The following is a 15,483-nucleotide window of genomic DNA, read 5'->3' as shown; positions in this document are numbered from 1 at the left end:
TAATTAATTAACTATTACATTCCATATAAAGATTCATTAATCTTAATAAATATAATTAATAATAAATGTATATATATATATATAATATTAATTTTACATATAATCTAAATTACTAATAAATTTTATTATTTATTTTATCTAAATAAAAATTAGATTTACATGTCTGACAAGAAACAAATTATAATTTATATACGATAAATGATTTTAATTGAATGTTAGTGATTAGATGTATATTTGTATTTAATTTTATATTTCTCAAAAGCGTATATATTATATGTATATGTTGCAATATATTATACTGTATCAATATATATATATATATATATATATATATATATATGGGTGAGCTACCGTGAGAACACATGTTAAAATAAGAAATAAGAGCAATTTTTAATGTATGAATTTTATGTAGAACACATATGAATTTGCTGTATAAATGTATGAATTGCAAAAAATAAATTTTTGCTACATTTGTTATGAATTAACTGTAAATCTTGATGATCTAAGGGCTGAAAATGATTCTTTTTTTTATATCTTAAAAAGTGTACTTATTTTAGCCTTCTCTCTCTCTCTCTCTCTCTCTCTCTATATATATATATATATATATATATATATATATATATATATATATATATCTTCTTAATTTTCAATAAAATCTATTTTAAATTGAGTTTGAATTGAGACATGTACGTATATGTAAATTATAAATCAATAATAACAATAATAATAATAATAATAATAATAATAATAATAATAATAATAATAATCATAATAATAATAATAATAATAATAATAATAATAATAATAATAATAATAATAATAGAGGATATGATGTTAAAATACATTAGATATCTTTATCACGTATCAAATTTATAATAATCCCAATCGAGTGAAGAATTAATATAAATCACCTCATTTCACATTGAGTTTTTTTTATAAGATTTCACCAAAATAAAAATTATAAAAAAATAAGCTCTTGCTCTCCAAATTAAAAATCTACATTTTATTGGCGGAATGATTGAGACTAATACAATTTGAATTGCTTTGTCAATTCAATTTGACGAAATTTATTTAATTAAATACATAATCTAATTAATTCAATTTTAAAAAATAAATTGGTGTGATAAGTAAATTATTTCTTCAATTTAATTTGATTATAAAGTATATATTTGTATAAATTTTTAAAAATAAAATTTGGATTCAACATAGATTTTTTATGAAAATTTATCATCTTCTTTATAATAGGAAAATGGTTTAGCCTATGTGGCATGCTTAGAATTCTTCCATTTCAAAATTTACCATATATAATCTTCATCATTTATTAATTAATTAACTATTACATTCCATATAAAGATTCATTAATCTTAATAAATATAATTAATAATAAATGTATATATATATATAATATTAATTTTACATATAATCTAAATTAATAAATTTTATTATTTATTTTATCTAAATAAAAATTAGATTTACATGTCTGACAAGAAACAAATTATAATTTATATACGATAAATGATTTTAATTGAATGTTAGTGATTAGATGTATATTTGTATTTAATTTTATATTTCTCAAAAGCGTATATATTATATGTATATGTTGCAATATATTATACTGTATCAATATATATATATATATATATATATATATATATATATATATATATATATATATATGGGTGAGCTACCGTGAGAACACATGTTAAAATAAGAAATAAGAGCAATTTTTAATGTATGAATTTTATGTAGAACACATATGAATTTGCTGTATAAATGTATGAATTGCAAAAAATAAATTTTTGCTACATTTGTTATGAATTAACTGTAAATCTTGATGATCTAAGGGCTGAAAATGATTCTTTTTTTTATATATCTTAAAAAGTGTACTTATTTTAGCCTTCTCTCTCTCTTTCTCTATGTCTCTCTCTCTCTCTCTCTCTCTCTCTCTCTCTCTCTCTATATATATATATATATATATATATATATATATATATATATATATATATATAGGGAGAGGTTCAGGAAAGAACCATAAATAAAAAAAGAACGGAGAACCATTTTCAGCCATTCGATCATCAAGATCTACGGTGGATACATCATCTTGTTGGATGAATGCAGATGCTGGGTTCGAATCCTGAAGGGAGCAATTTTTTTTATTTTTTTGAGTGCATTAATTTTAACAGCAAATGCATTAATTTTTACAGTGAATGCATTAGATTTGATGGTTCTTCCGTTCTCACAAATAATGTAGTTCTCTCTAGAACCACACCCTATATATATATATATATATATATATATATATATATATATATTTATCTTCTTAATTTTCAATAAAATCTATTTTAAATTGAGTTTGAATTGAGACATGTACGTATATGTAAATTATAAATCAATAATAACAATAATAATAATAATAATAATAATAATAATAATAATAATAATAATAATAATAATAATAATAATAATAATAATAATAATAGAGGATATGATGTTAAAATACATTAGATATCTTTATCATGTATCAAATTTATAATAATCCCAATCGAGTGAAGAATTAATATAAATCACCTCATTTCACATTGAGTTTTTTTTATAAGATTTCACCAAAATAAAAATTATAAAAAAATAAGCTCTTGCTCTCCAAATTAAAAATCTACATTTTATTGGCGGAATGATTGAGACTAATACAATTTGAATTGCTTTGTCAATTCAATTTGACGAAATTTATTTAATTAAATACATAATCTAATTAATTCAATTTTAAAAAATAAATTGGTGTGATAAGTAAATTATTTCTTCAATTTAATTTGATTATAAAGTATATATTTGTATAAATTTTTAAAAATAAAATTTGGATTCAACATAGATTTTTTATGAAAATTTATCAATTAAATTACTAAATAAATTAATACAATTTGAATCTCGCATCAACTTTCTTAAGCTACACACGAGATGATTTTCATAACATAGTTATGGTCTTTCAAACTTCAAATGAGATAATGTTCACAAGTCAATTTTATTCTTTCAAATTTCAAACGGAATGATGCTCGAAACTCAATTATGATATTTCAAGCTCCACATGAAATAATGCATAAAAATTTGTCAAGATTTTTCAAGCTGCATACAAGATGATGCTTAGAAGTTAGTTATGGTCTTACAAGCTCAAGGTGATAATGATCTTTAAAGGTACACACATACGAGATAATTCTTTTAACTTAGTTGTGGTCATTCAAAGTTCAAATGAGATGATATTCACAAGTTAATTTTTTTTTAACTCCAAACGAGATGATTCATGGAACCCAATTTGTCAAAAAATTTCAAGTTCCATACAAAATGATGTTTACAAGTTAATTATGATGTTAGATGCTCTAAATTACAAGTCCACTTTGATTTTTAAAGCTCCAGATAGTGATGTTAAAAAAAAATTGATGCATAAAAATTCATTTTTTGTATTTTAAGGTCTAGACGAGATGATACTCAAAGTCTGGTGTTCAAACGTTAGTTTGTCATCTTCTGGGCTTTAGATGATAATATGATCCTATAGGGTTCAGACGAGATGATGCTCAGATGAAATAAAATCTTCAATATCGATATTTTTCAAAATATTATTAAATAAAAATTTATATAAAAAGAATATTTATTATTCTAACAAAAGGTTAATATTTAATTAAGGAATATGATTCAAATTAATTTAATTTTAACTATATTACCTCAAATTAAATAAATTTAAAATAACTTTCCGTCGAATTTCGACGGGTTACGCACTAGTAGTTAAAATTTGAGTTTAAGAAATCCAATTAATTGGGATTGTTCGCGGATGAAGAAGACAAATACTTTTGTATGAGTGATCTTTAAGTGGACGGAGTAACTCACATTTAAGATATATATATTAATTTATAATTAAATTTTGATTATCAAATAATTAAGGCCTCGCCGAATCTACAGAAGGACAAAAAATTAGGTATATATGTTGCAATTGCAAATGATATTGTAATAAAAATGTCTAGTAATAATAATAATAAAAAATTGATTATGACAAAATATAAATATGTGAAAGGAGAGGGAGGAGTCAAGTTTGGTGGGGGAGGCGAGTTTTAAATTGATGAAAAGTGAGGCCTCGTTCAATATACTGAATGTTGGATGGATTTAGAGGCCCTCTTGCTCTGTCTATGCTTTTCACCATTGCCTTTGCTGGTAGAACACTTCTTGATGGATTTGAAGACGTCCCATAATTCAGGCACGACGAAAATCCCTGTTTCCACATCATCATAATTACTGCCCACCCAACAAATATAACTTTCCAAGAATTAACATAAAACAGTTTTCAAGAATGCTAAACATATTTTTTTTTTTATAAAAAAAAAAAGAAAATTACAAGTGGGGCTGAGCTTATTATTATTATTGTTGTTTAAAGATTTTTTTAAAACCAATTGTTTAGAGGTTTTAGTTTCAAATAGTCCTAGCTCAAGTCCATTAAACGATGTATCAAATGATAGAGCTGTAAGGATGATTTTTTTTTTATGCTTCATCCGTCCCAACTAATTTAATTTGTATTCTTTTTTGAATCATCCTAATTAACTTAATATACTTCTTTATACGATAATTTTTTTTTTAAATTTTTCACCTCCCACACTTAACATATAAATACTAGTTTCTTAAATTTCGTACCTAAAATTTTTGTCTCAAGAAAATCGAAACAGAGGGAGTATAAATCACTATTTCCTTCGCCCATAATAAAACTTTGTAGTAGGGAGTAACACGATTTTTATCAAAGACGAAGAGAGTATAATTCATTGTGCATACAAATAGATAACGTACCTTGTAGATAAGAACTTCAACTTGCTCCTCATCCACCATTGCTTGTACCAAAAGAACCTCATCTTTCACCAATTGTGTGTAAGACTCGAGCATTGCTAACTCTTCATTATACCCATAATCTTCATCGTCATCATCATCGTATATTACTCTTCTTCTTGCACGATATGGAGTTGTGTTAGCTCGTTTAATTCGGAGTTTTAGAAGATTCTGGGAAGAGGGAGAGGAGTAGGAATGGGCTGTTTGGGTGTATAAAAATGTGTAAGGACGAGGGAATAGTGGTATGGAATTTGAAGTCCATTTACCCAATTGCCTTAACATGGGAATCATTGGAAATGGAGTAGATGTGAATGCGAAGAAGGATAAGGCTCGATGTTTTTTAGGATTACAATTTTAGAAATTGGAAAAAGATAAGGTCCAAACTGGACATTGAACACTTTTGGTGAGATTTCACATTCTTTAATAATGTCCGTATTTCAGCAACTTTTTAACTCTCGATTGTTTTGTGTAAAAAAAAAAAAAGAGAAAGAAAGGAAACCCTCGCTTGCTTTCACATTCAAATCCTATTTAACACTTTTGAGAGTGGGACAATTGCTATTTGAGACATTAATTTTAAGGTTGTTTTGTTAAGTTTATTTTAAAAAACTTATAAATTCCAATAATTAATTATAAATGAATATAATAATATTTGTAAAATAATTATTATATATAAGACTATGAAAAAATAAGTTGGAGTAGAGAAAATTATTTTTGAAAAGCTTATAAACTGTTGGAATTTATTTTTAAATTTTATAAGTAGTTTAGAACAAATAAAATAAAGATTGGACTTTCACAGGTTCTATGAAAATAATATTTTAGCATATGAATATACTAATGTCCAATTCTTATTGATTACTACAAATTTTAACATCGGATATAAAAAGATTCATTTTGGTTGAATCACTTACTGACTTATCCATAAAAAAGAGAGATTATTTATGAGTCAATATCTTGTACTAGGGAGACTTATTCGATTGACTCATATCCATTAGTTTTATTTTTTTATATTTTTTATTTAATTTAAATTGCACCAATTTAAATGACAAATTTACACAACACAATTTTTAAAATTAAAAGTTCATTAATTTAAAATCCTAAAAATTACTTGATTTAAAATTGGATTAATTGAAATTACTAAATTTAAAATACATAAATTAAAGTTACTTAAATTTAAATTAGTAATAGAGTCCAAATTATAGCAATTATAAACTAAAAACATCAAAAATTACATAGATATATAAAAACTGAAAATTAAAAAAAAAAAACTAAAAATAACAGTAATTAAAATAAGTAAAAAATTAATATCAATAAAAAAGTAAAAAATTAATATCAATAAAAGAAGCTCAACTATAGTTTTAAAACTCGAATTCAAGACCAAAACAACTAGTTGTGAATTCGAGCTTTTAAACACAAATTCACAACCAACACTAACGATTCAGTTTTGAATTCATCGAGCTACTTGTGAATTCAAGGATTTGATTGTGAATTAAAGAATATTAAGTTGTGAATTAAAAAACATTAAGTTGTGGATTCATAGATCTGGTCATTAAGTTGTGGATTCATAAATATAGTTGTGAATTTAATAACATTAAGTTGTGAATTCATAGATCTAATCACGAATTCAAAAATATTAAGTTATAAATTCACAGATCTGGTCGTGAATTCATGAACATTAATCAAAATGTTCCAATTTCACAAGCAAAATCAAAATCTCTCAAAGCAGCACATACCAAAAAATGGTGATGTAAGATACATCACTCTAATTGATTAACAACAAAAATAGAACCAAAATTTGTATGCTTTATTGTCAGTTACTGAAGCTAAATCGATCATGATCTTCACTCATTTGTTAGAAGGGCCTAATTAGGGGGTAAAGTCTACCCTGGGGCATGCGCACCTGCGCATTGCTTTTAGATGCGAACACGTGTCCTATATGTAAAACCAAAAATTTTTAATACTCTCTCTCTCTCTCTCTCTCTCTCTTATTTACTTTATTGTTATACAACCGGTTGAATAAAACCCGAATTTTGCTAAAAAGTGGTAACCTTATGTGGGACAATTAAATAGATGACACGTGTCCCTATAAGAACTATAGACCACAAGCATAATTTTTAAAATTTTAGAGGACACATTTTGTCACTGTATTCATTTGCTTTGTGGAGATTCTGAAGAAGAACGTTGGAACCATTATTATTATTTTTTTTCACAAGGCAGATGGGTTTTATAGCTCTTGTCTCTTTTATTTTTAATTTGTAGTATTGAATATATTGATGTGTGGCTATGGGGAAGTCAAGCGGTGCAGTTGTGAGAGGACCATTGAGCTGAGGACAAGGCATTTTTATTTTTTATTTTGTTATTCCTTTTTTTTTGGAATTGGTAGTTTGTGTACCTCCATTTATTGTTTGATTCGAATATTCGAAAATGCATATTTTATTTTGAGTGGGATGCCGATTCTATGGGTTATTGTTTTGTTGTAACTATGTTTGGTAGAACAACGATTGTTAATTTATTTTCTACGTGGTTGACGGTGTATTTATGCAATAAAGCATTCGTTAAACCCTTTTTTTGTTGTATTGTTTTAATATTCCTTTTTTTTTCATTTTGGTATGAATAGTATTATAGATATCGAATCCGTGTGTGATAAATTTTAATAACTAAGTGTACGTAGTAATTATCTAGTTATAAAGAACTAAGTTTGAAATTTTGTGTACTATATCTTGCAGATTTTTTACAATAATCAAAGGAAGATGAACATCGATTTGAACACGCCGTGTGGCAGCGATAGAGATGCGAAAACATTTAGCAGTAACGTTAACATGGGGACGTTTGACGCTACCGAATCCAGAGGTGATCCCATTGATATTGACTGTGAGGAAGATGGTAGTATTGGCAGCAAGAGTACTCACTGTGATACGAATGTTGACGTTGATTCACTCGAAGCATTGAGAAGCAAATTTGAAAGCAAACTTTTTGTAGGTTCTTCTTTTGACACCTTACATGAGGTGCATAAATTATACTATGATTATGCAAGTGTGATTGGCTTTTCAGTGAGGAAAGGCAGGCAAGGTTACTTCAATCCAACACTCGACGTTCGTATGAAGATGTATCATTGTTCATGCGAGGGAGTAACAGATAACAAGTCATCTGTTGGGAAATTACCTGCGTTCAAAAAACAAAGTTACAGGAGTAAGTGCAAGGCAATGCTTCGTGTTGTGCGTGTGGATATTAAGTCTCCGTAGAAAGTTACATCATTTGTGAAGCAACACACCCACTAATTGGTAAACTCTAGCGAGAATTATTTGTTGCGATCATCCCGTAAAATGTCGCGGCAGAAGAAAAGTTTGCTTATTTCTATGCGGGCTAGTGGTATTGGTGTTAGTCGGGCATATAGGTTTTTGGAGAATGAAGCTGGTAGTCGAGAGAATATATGATTCATAGGAAGGACATATACAATGAACTATACTCCGATTCTCGTAAGATGTTGAAGATTAATGATGGGGCTCGAGATTTTCACTGATAGAAGAATGAGTGACCCTTCATTCTTTTGGAAGGTACAGCTTAGCGACGATGGTAGGTTGAAAACCTATTTTTTGGGATACTCATTGCCTTCTCGACTACCAGCATTTTGGTGATGTATCATCGGTTGACGTCACGTACAAGACGAATAAATATGACTTGATATGTGTTCCTTTGGTCGGCATTAATCATCATCGGACAAATGTGATGTTTGGATTTGGTTTCTTGTCAAATGAGAAGGTGGAGTCGTATGAGTGTTTATTTAGTACATTTCTTCAAGCTATGTATCACAAAGAGCCCTCCACCATATTCTCGGACCAAGACATGGCTATCATGAATGCGGTGGACTCGACTTTTCGACAAGCATCACATAGGCTTTGCCAATGGCATATCAACAAGAATGCAGTGAAACACTTTGGAAAACTAAATCATGATACAAATTTTAAAAATTTGTGGCACAGGTGTATGAACGGGTGCGAGTCTGGGGAACAATTTGATATGGTTTGGGGAAGAATGATGGAGGAGCACAATTTGTCGGAGCACAAATGGTTTTGTAGTATTCATAAATTGAGGAAGCGTGGTTGTCACACCCCAATTCTTGAAAGAATAAATATAATCGAGGTATAAATAATTCATAGAAATAAACAAGGGAAATACCTTGTTAAAACCCGAAATAGGATAGAAAGTCAGGCTATGCCCCTTTGGATCACAAGTTTTGTTTCATGCTTCTGACAACCGACATTCATTGGCATAAATTTAGTAATGAAGAGTCTAAGCTCGGTCAAGTATATCATTTGAAATTTAACATGAAGATCTTAAGTTGGGAAAACAAAAGACTGATATGAGTAATTGCTACAGCGGAAGTCTAACATAGAAATTTATCTCTAGCCTCAGCTCCGTCCCGTCAGCACCGGCCAGCCAACCTGAAAACATTTGAAAGTATTTTTGGGCTAAGTACTAATGTACTTAGTGGGCATGCATTTTCATAAATATTTCATATTTTTGTAAAGACAGTTTATCCAATCATACTTGACATGACTTAGAAGGTTTTAAATTGAAAGAACTTCTAAGCATGTTAAAACATTTTTCATTTGTGCGCACATGTCACACTCCCTTTCTGTTACTCGCTGTGATCCCGGACCTTTTAGCCACCGACGGATCCATTTCTCCCATTGCACTTGCCCTGAGGACGTAACTCAGACAAGTTGAATTGACCTCGGGACGCTACCCAGGCAGGCCTTACATGATACATGCTCCGGAACACATCCAGCCAAGCACCCTTATAACGCCTCTTACATGAATTAGTGCCCGATGGAGATCAACCCACCGAAACAACTAACAAGTGTACACAATTCTCAAATAACGTGTTAGGCCATAAGAGAACCTCGATCGATCCATGAATTGCGAGCCTTAAACAGAGCAGAGTGCACATAAACATTTTATTGGATAAACAGTTTTCATTACATTAAATAAACAATTTGCATTTCATTGAAACATTTAGAGCTTAATAACTCAATCATACTTTGTACATTTGGAAAGTAAGCCCACCTGGATAGGCAAAGCCTGAAGATCATACACATAAAAACCTGTCTTGGGAAAGCAGCGTTAATCCCCCTGGTCACAAAGCCTACAAGAAATTCTATTCTTAATAGGTCTCCTTAATCTTATCTTAAATCATAGAGGACGTGCTAGACATTCTTTGATTCATCACGCCGAGTTCTCAAAATTTAATAAATAATTGAAAACATTTCTCTTGAGTTAAGAACACCAACAATATCCTTATTCGATTTTCATAAATAATTTGATTTAATGAAAACCAATTTAAATCATGAGTACTTTTATTTGCAAAAATGCATATGCAAATGCATGTCATGCTTAGCATATAATAAGTAATCACTTAAAATATGCACATAATAATAATATAATATTATTATGCAAATCATCTTTAAAATAATTAATCAAACTAATTATAGTCAAATTAATTAAATATTGCGTAGCCCATTTAAAATAATTAAATAAAAGACACTCTCCTATTTTTATAAAATTTCGTAGCCCAGTTTATTAAAAAGAGCAGTCCAGACTAATTAAAATCATTTAAACGAGCCCAACAAAAATAGCCCCAAAACTCAAGCCCAAACTGACTTAAGCCCATTCCCTTTCCTCTATATTTTCGGCCCAACAGAAAATAAAACAAATAAAATCGGCCCATACAAAAGCCCAATTGTCCAACTCCAAACCTAGCCCAACTCTCATCTTCTCCCCCTTATCAGTCACGCCTCCTTCCCCCCAACTCTCGACTGCTCCACCGTCTCTCTCTCCCTCTCGAAATCACCCCCTTCTCCCTCATCCTCACTCAGTAGAATCCCGCCGCCGCGGCTCCTTCCGGCGACAGCAGCCAAGCCACCATCACCGGCACTTTCTCAACTCTCTCTCCTCATCTTCTACCCCTGGCAACGGCAAGACGCCGGCGCCTCCCTCAAGTTCTCCGGCAACCGCCTCTCACTGGCTTTACAGCCGACGGCAGCAGCCCCGCCTTGCCTTCGCCGCCCTCCATCTCTCACTCACACCACAACAGCAAGACACTCAACACAAGTTTCTCCCTCGGCTCTCTTCTCAGGTTGACGGCAGCAAGGCCGCCGGCCGTCGCCCTTCAGCCCCCTGTTCTCTCAACCCTCTCATCTCTCTGCATACACCGGCGACAGACGACGAGGTCGCCGCCGACAACAACCAGTCGCACCGCCGTCACCCTTATCTCCCTGACTCGACTCAGTAGTGACAACACCCAACAGACCCAACTCAGACGCACCGGCATCAACCGGCTCGACACAGCAAGTTCAAAGGCAGGGAAGAAATCAAAGCTTCAAAATCTATTTCTTCTTTTCAGTGAAATCCATGTTCTTGAGACAGTTCAAGTCTTGTTTAAAAGCATAAACAAAAGTTCCAGAATCCTCTTTTAATCAGGCTTCATATATATATATAGATGTACACAGATCATGAATGCATATATGTTTTCGTATAACAGTTATTGTAGATGAATGTGTGTATGGGTGTGATTCTTGATTGGGCAGCCGAAGTTTGTGTGTTCTGAAATTTGTGTGTTCTGAAAATAATAGAGAATATTGTAAAAACAAGTAGTGAAGTTTAAAGAAAATGAAACCTTAAAACTTTCGGTCGAGCTTGTCTGAACTTGGTTGATTTTGATGCAATATTCGGTAAAAGCTTGGTTCTTGAATCTAAAATATGGAATCTGAGTTTTTTTCTTGGCGAGAGAGTGTTGTGTGGGATGAAGGAGGACTTTGGCTGATGAGATAAAGAGTGAACCTTCTACTTCTTGCGAGAATGGGGTGAGTGAAATTGTGGGAGAGGTGGTGAATAATGCAATGTTGCTGCAAGCTCAATTTATAGGCAAACTTAGCCGTAATAGTTGAAGACAATGGCAGTAATAGTTGAAAACAATGCATCAACTCTTGACAATGAGATTATTTGCCGTAAATGCATGGAAATTGGCAAGAGCTGTGAATAGTAGCCTATGTGCTAGCCCATTTGACCAACAGCAAGAATAGATTTGCTGTCGTGTAGTTCAGTTTGGAGGGGAGTTGGTGGCTGCCAACTGCCAAGTGTGGCTAAAAGTTGAAAAAGCTAAATGTAGGAGCATGGCTCTTGATGGGAGTCTAAGTGAGGTGAGTGATGATTTGACAATTAAAACTATCTCATAAAAGAATTGTATCTGTAAAATCTTTCAGGATTTGCTAATTAAAAATACTTAAATACTCAATTTAAATAAATATGCAATGCAAAAGAATTTAAATGATTAACTTTTACAAAGTTTTTTGTAAATCATTTTTGTTGGAATTAAAATAAACTCGTTTTTATTCACCAGCGTGAATCGTCTCATACTTCTAAGTTCAAAATTTACTCTAAATTTAGCTAGGAAAAAAAGCGGGGCGTTACATCCCTCCCTCCTTATAAAAATTTCGTCCTCGAAATTGCATATTTGGGGAAATCTGGTTTGGAGTACTAGACATTCACTATCAGTGCACCTACATAACTTGATGCTTATCACATTTTCTAATCATGAGAATGCTACGTCTCATGTCTCGAGAATTGTTGACAAACGAACTCATTCTAATCATACTATGCTTATCGTGATCAAAGAAGATCTTATTGGGACAACTATATAGTACGAGTTTATACATTGGGATGACTAAATTGACAATCACCGAGATCATAGTCATGTGGGCTGGCCAGACCCAGCACGGCGAGTCACTCAGTCAAATGGGAGCTTCGCTCCCAATCATGTCAACTTCTTATTTCTTATAAAGCTCTAAGTCAACTTCTAACTTAAAGCACTTACTTCTAAGTACTTCAATCATAATCATTGGTACCATATAGGTCCATTCTATGTCGTTCTAGCGGTGCTATCACGACTAACATTCTTAAGACATTCTTGGGTGGTTCTCAAACAGTTTGTAAAAGAATTCATCATTCTAATCATATAGGCAGTGAACCTAAAATGATAACATAAAGCTTTCTCATCATTCATTCATACATACATACATACATATATTTGTTTTCTTTGAAATTTTGAGTCATATGGACATTAAATGTCCCTTTCATGAAAAACTTTGCTTATGCCGAAAAGATTCAAGGAATCTAACTCGACCATACATACATACATACATTGATTCGTTAAGGGCTCGGGTTGTCCCAAACACGAAATACATTCATTGAGTCGTTATGGGTTCGGGTAGTCCCAAACATGACAAAAAGTATTCACATAGCATCGTAAACATAAGGCGCACATTTTCTTGAAAACTTTCATAACATCTGAAATACATATATGTATATTTTTGAAACTATTATCGTACCTTTGTTGTGGCAGTGTGACGGCGAGCTGAGGGCTACTGACATTCTTAGAAGTCTAGAGATACTATTCTAGACTCGACATCAAAAGCTTATGGTTATCAGAAACATGAAAGAAAACTCATGCTCTGATACCATTCTGTCACACCCCAATTCTTGAAAGAATAAATATAATCGAGGTATAAATAATTCATAGAAATAAACAAGGGAAATACCTTGTTAAAACCCGAAATAGGATAGAAAGTCAGGCTATGCCCCTTTGGATCACAAGTTTTGTTTCATGCTTCTGACAACCGACATTCATTGGCATAAATTTAGTAATGAAGAGTCTAAGCTCGGTCAAGTATATCATTTGAAATTTAACATGAAGATCTTAAGTTGGGAAAACAAAAGACTGATATGAGTAATTGCTACAGCGGAAGTCTAACATAGAAATTTATCTCTAGCCTCAGCTCCGTCCCGTCAGCACCGGCCAGCCAACCTGAAAACATTTGAAAGTATTTTTGGGCTAAGTACTAATGTACTTAGTGGGCATGCATTTTCATAAATATTTCATATTTTTGTAAAGACAGTTTATCCAATCATACTTGACATGACTTAGAAGGTTTTAAATTGAAAGAACTTCTAAGCATGTTAAAACATTTTTCATTTGTGCGCACATGTCACACTCCCTTTCTGTTACTCGCTGTGATCCCGGACCTTTTAGCCACCGACGGATCCATTTCTCCCATTGCACTTGCCCTGAGGACGTAACTCAGACAAGTTGAATTGACCTCGGGACGCTACCCAGGCAGGCCTTACATGATACATGCTCCGGAACACATCCAGCCAAGCACCCTTATAACGCCTCTTACATGAATTAGTGCCCGATGGAGATCAACCCACCGAAACAACTAACAAGTGTACACAATTCTCAAATAACGTGTTAGGCCATAAGAGAACCTCGATCGATCCATGAATTGCGAGCCTTAAACAGAGCAGAGTGCACATAAACATTTTATTGGATAAACAGTTTTCATTACATTAAATAAACAATTTGCATTTCATTGAAACATTTAGAGCTTAATAACTCAATCATACTTTGTACATTTGGAAAGTAAGCCCACCTGGATAGGCAAAGCCTGAAGATCATACACATAAAAACCTGTCTTGGGAAAGCAGCGTTAATCCCCCTGGTCACAAAGCCTACAAGAAATTCTATTCTTAATAGGTCTCCTTAATCTTATCTTAAATCATAGAGGACGTGCTAGACATTCTTTGATTCATCACGCCGAGTTCTCAAAATTTAATAAATAATTGAAAACATTTCTCTTGAGTTAAGAACACCAACAATATCCTTATTCGATTTTCATAAATAATTTGATTTAATGAAAACCAATTTAAATCATGAGTACTTTTATTTGCAAAAATGCATATGCAAATGCATGTCATGCTTAGCATATAATAAGTAATCACTTAAAATATGCACATAATAATAATATAATATTATTATGCAAATCATCTTTAAAATAATTAATCAAACTAATTATAGTCAAATTAATTAAATATTGCGTAGCCCATTTAAAATAATTAAATAAAAGACACTCTCCTATTTTTATAAAATTTCGTAGCCCAGTTTATTAAAAAGAGCAGTCCAGACTAATTAAAATCATTTAAACGAGCCCAACAAAAATAGCCCCAAAACTCAAGCCCAAACTGACTTAAGCCCATTCCCTTTCCTCTATATTTTCGGCCCAACAGAAAATAAAACAAATAAAATCGGCCCATACAAAAGCCCAATTGTCTAACTCCAAACCTAGCCCAACTCTCATCTTCTCCCCCTTATCAGTCACGCCTCCTTCCCCCCAACTCTCGACTGCTCCACCGTCTCTCTCTCCCTCTCGAAATCACCCCCTTCTCCCTCATCCTCACTCAGTAGAATCCCGCCGCCGCGGCTCCTTCCGGCGACAGCAGCCAAGCCACCATCACCGGCACTTTCTCAACTCTCTCTCCTCATCTTCTACCCCTGGCAACGGCAAGACGCCGGCGCCTCCCTCAAGTTCTCCGGCAACCGCCTCTCACTGGCTTTACAGCCGACGGCAGCAGCCCCGCCTTGCCTTCGCCGCCCTCCATCTCTCACTCACACCACAACAGCAAGACACTCAACACAAGTTTCTCCCTCGGCTCTCTTCTCAGGTTGACGGCAGCAAGGCCGCCGGTCGTCGCCCTTCAGCCCCCTGTTCTCTCAACCCTCTCATCTCTCTGCATACA

The 15,483-nt window shown here is 32.4% G+C and overlaps 1 protein-coding gene across 1 annotated transcript; it reads right to left on the bottom strand.

Annotated features, from left to right (window-relative positions):
- Positions 1–3,966: 3,966 nt before the first annotated feature.
- On the bottom strand, positions 3,967–5,311 carry LOC130996096 (uncharacterized). Its single transcript, XM_057921623.1, has 2 exons — positions 4,819–5,311; positions 3,967–4,252 (listed from the first exon to the last, which is right to left on the bottom strand). Exons 1-2 carry the CDS (start codon positions 5,143–5,145, stop codon positions 4,070–4,072), a joined length of 510 nt encoding a protein of 169 aa, XP_057777606.1. The 5' UTR covers positions 5,146–5,311; the 3' UTR covers positions 3,967–4,069.
- Positions 5,312–15,483: the final 10,172 nt, after the last annotated feature.

This window comes from Salvia miltiorrhiza, chromosome 7, assembly GCF_028751815.1.
Source record: "Salvia miltiorrhiza cultivar Shanhuang (shh) chromosome 7, IMPLAD_Smil_shh, whole genome shotgun sequence".
In the NCBI taxonomy this organism is placed as follows: Eukaryota; Viridiplantae; Streptophyta; class Magnoliopsida; order Lamiales; family Lamiaceae; genus Salvia; species Salvia miltiorrhiza.
This window is presented reverse-complemented; position numbering and strand designations above follow the sequence as displayed.

What these genes read in the sequence shown, in the direction of transcription:
- LOC130996096 (XM_057921623.1), bottom strand. Translation starts at nt 5,145, where the DNA reads ATGATTCCCATGTTAAGGCAATTGGGTAAATGGACTTCAAATTCCATA. An exon ending in TTGAAGTTCTTATCTACAAG is followed by an intron (nt 4,253 to 4,818) that starts GTACGTTATCTA and finishes ATGTGGAAACAG; the next exon opens with GGATTTTCGTCGTGCCTGAA.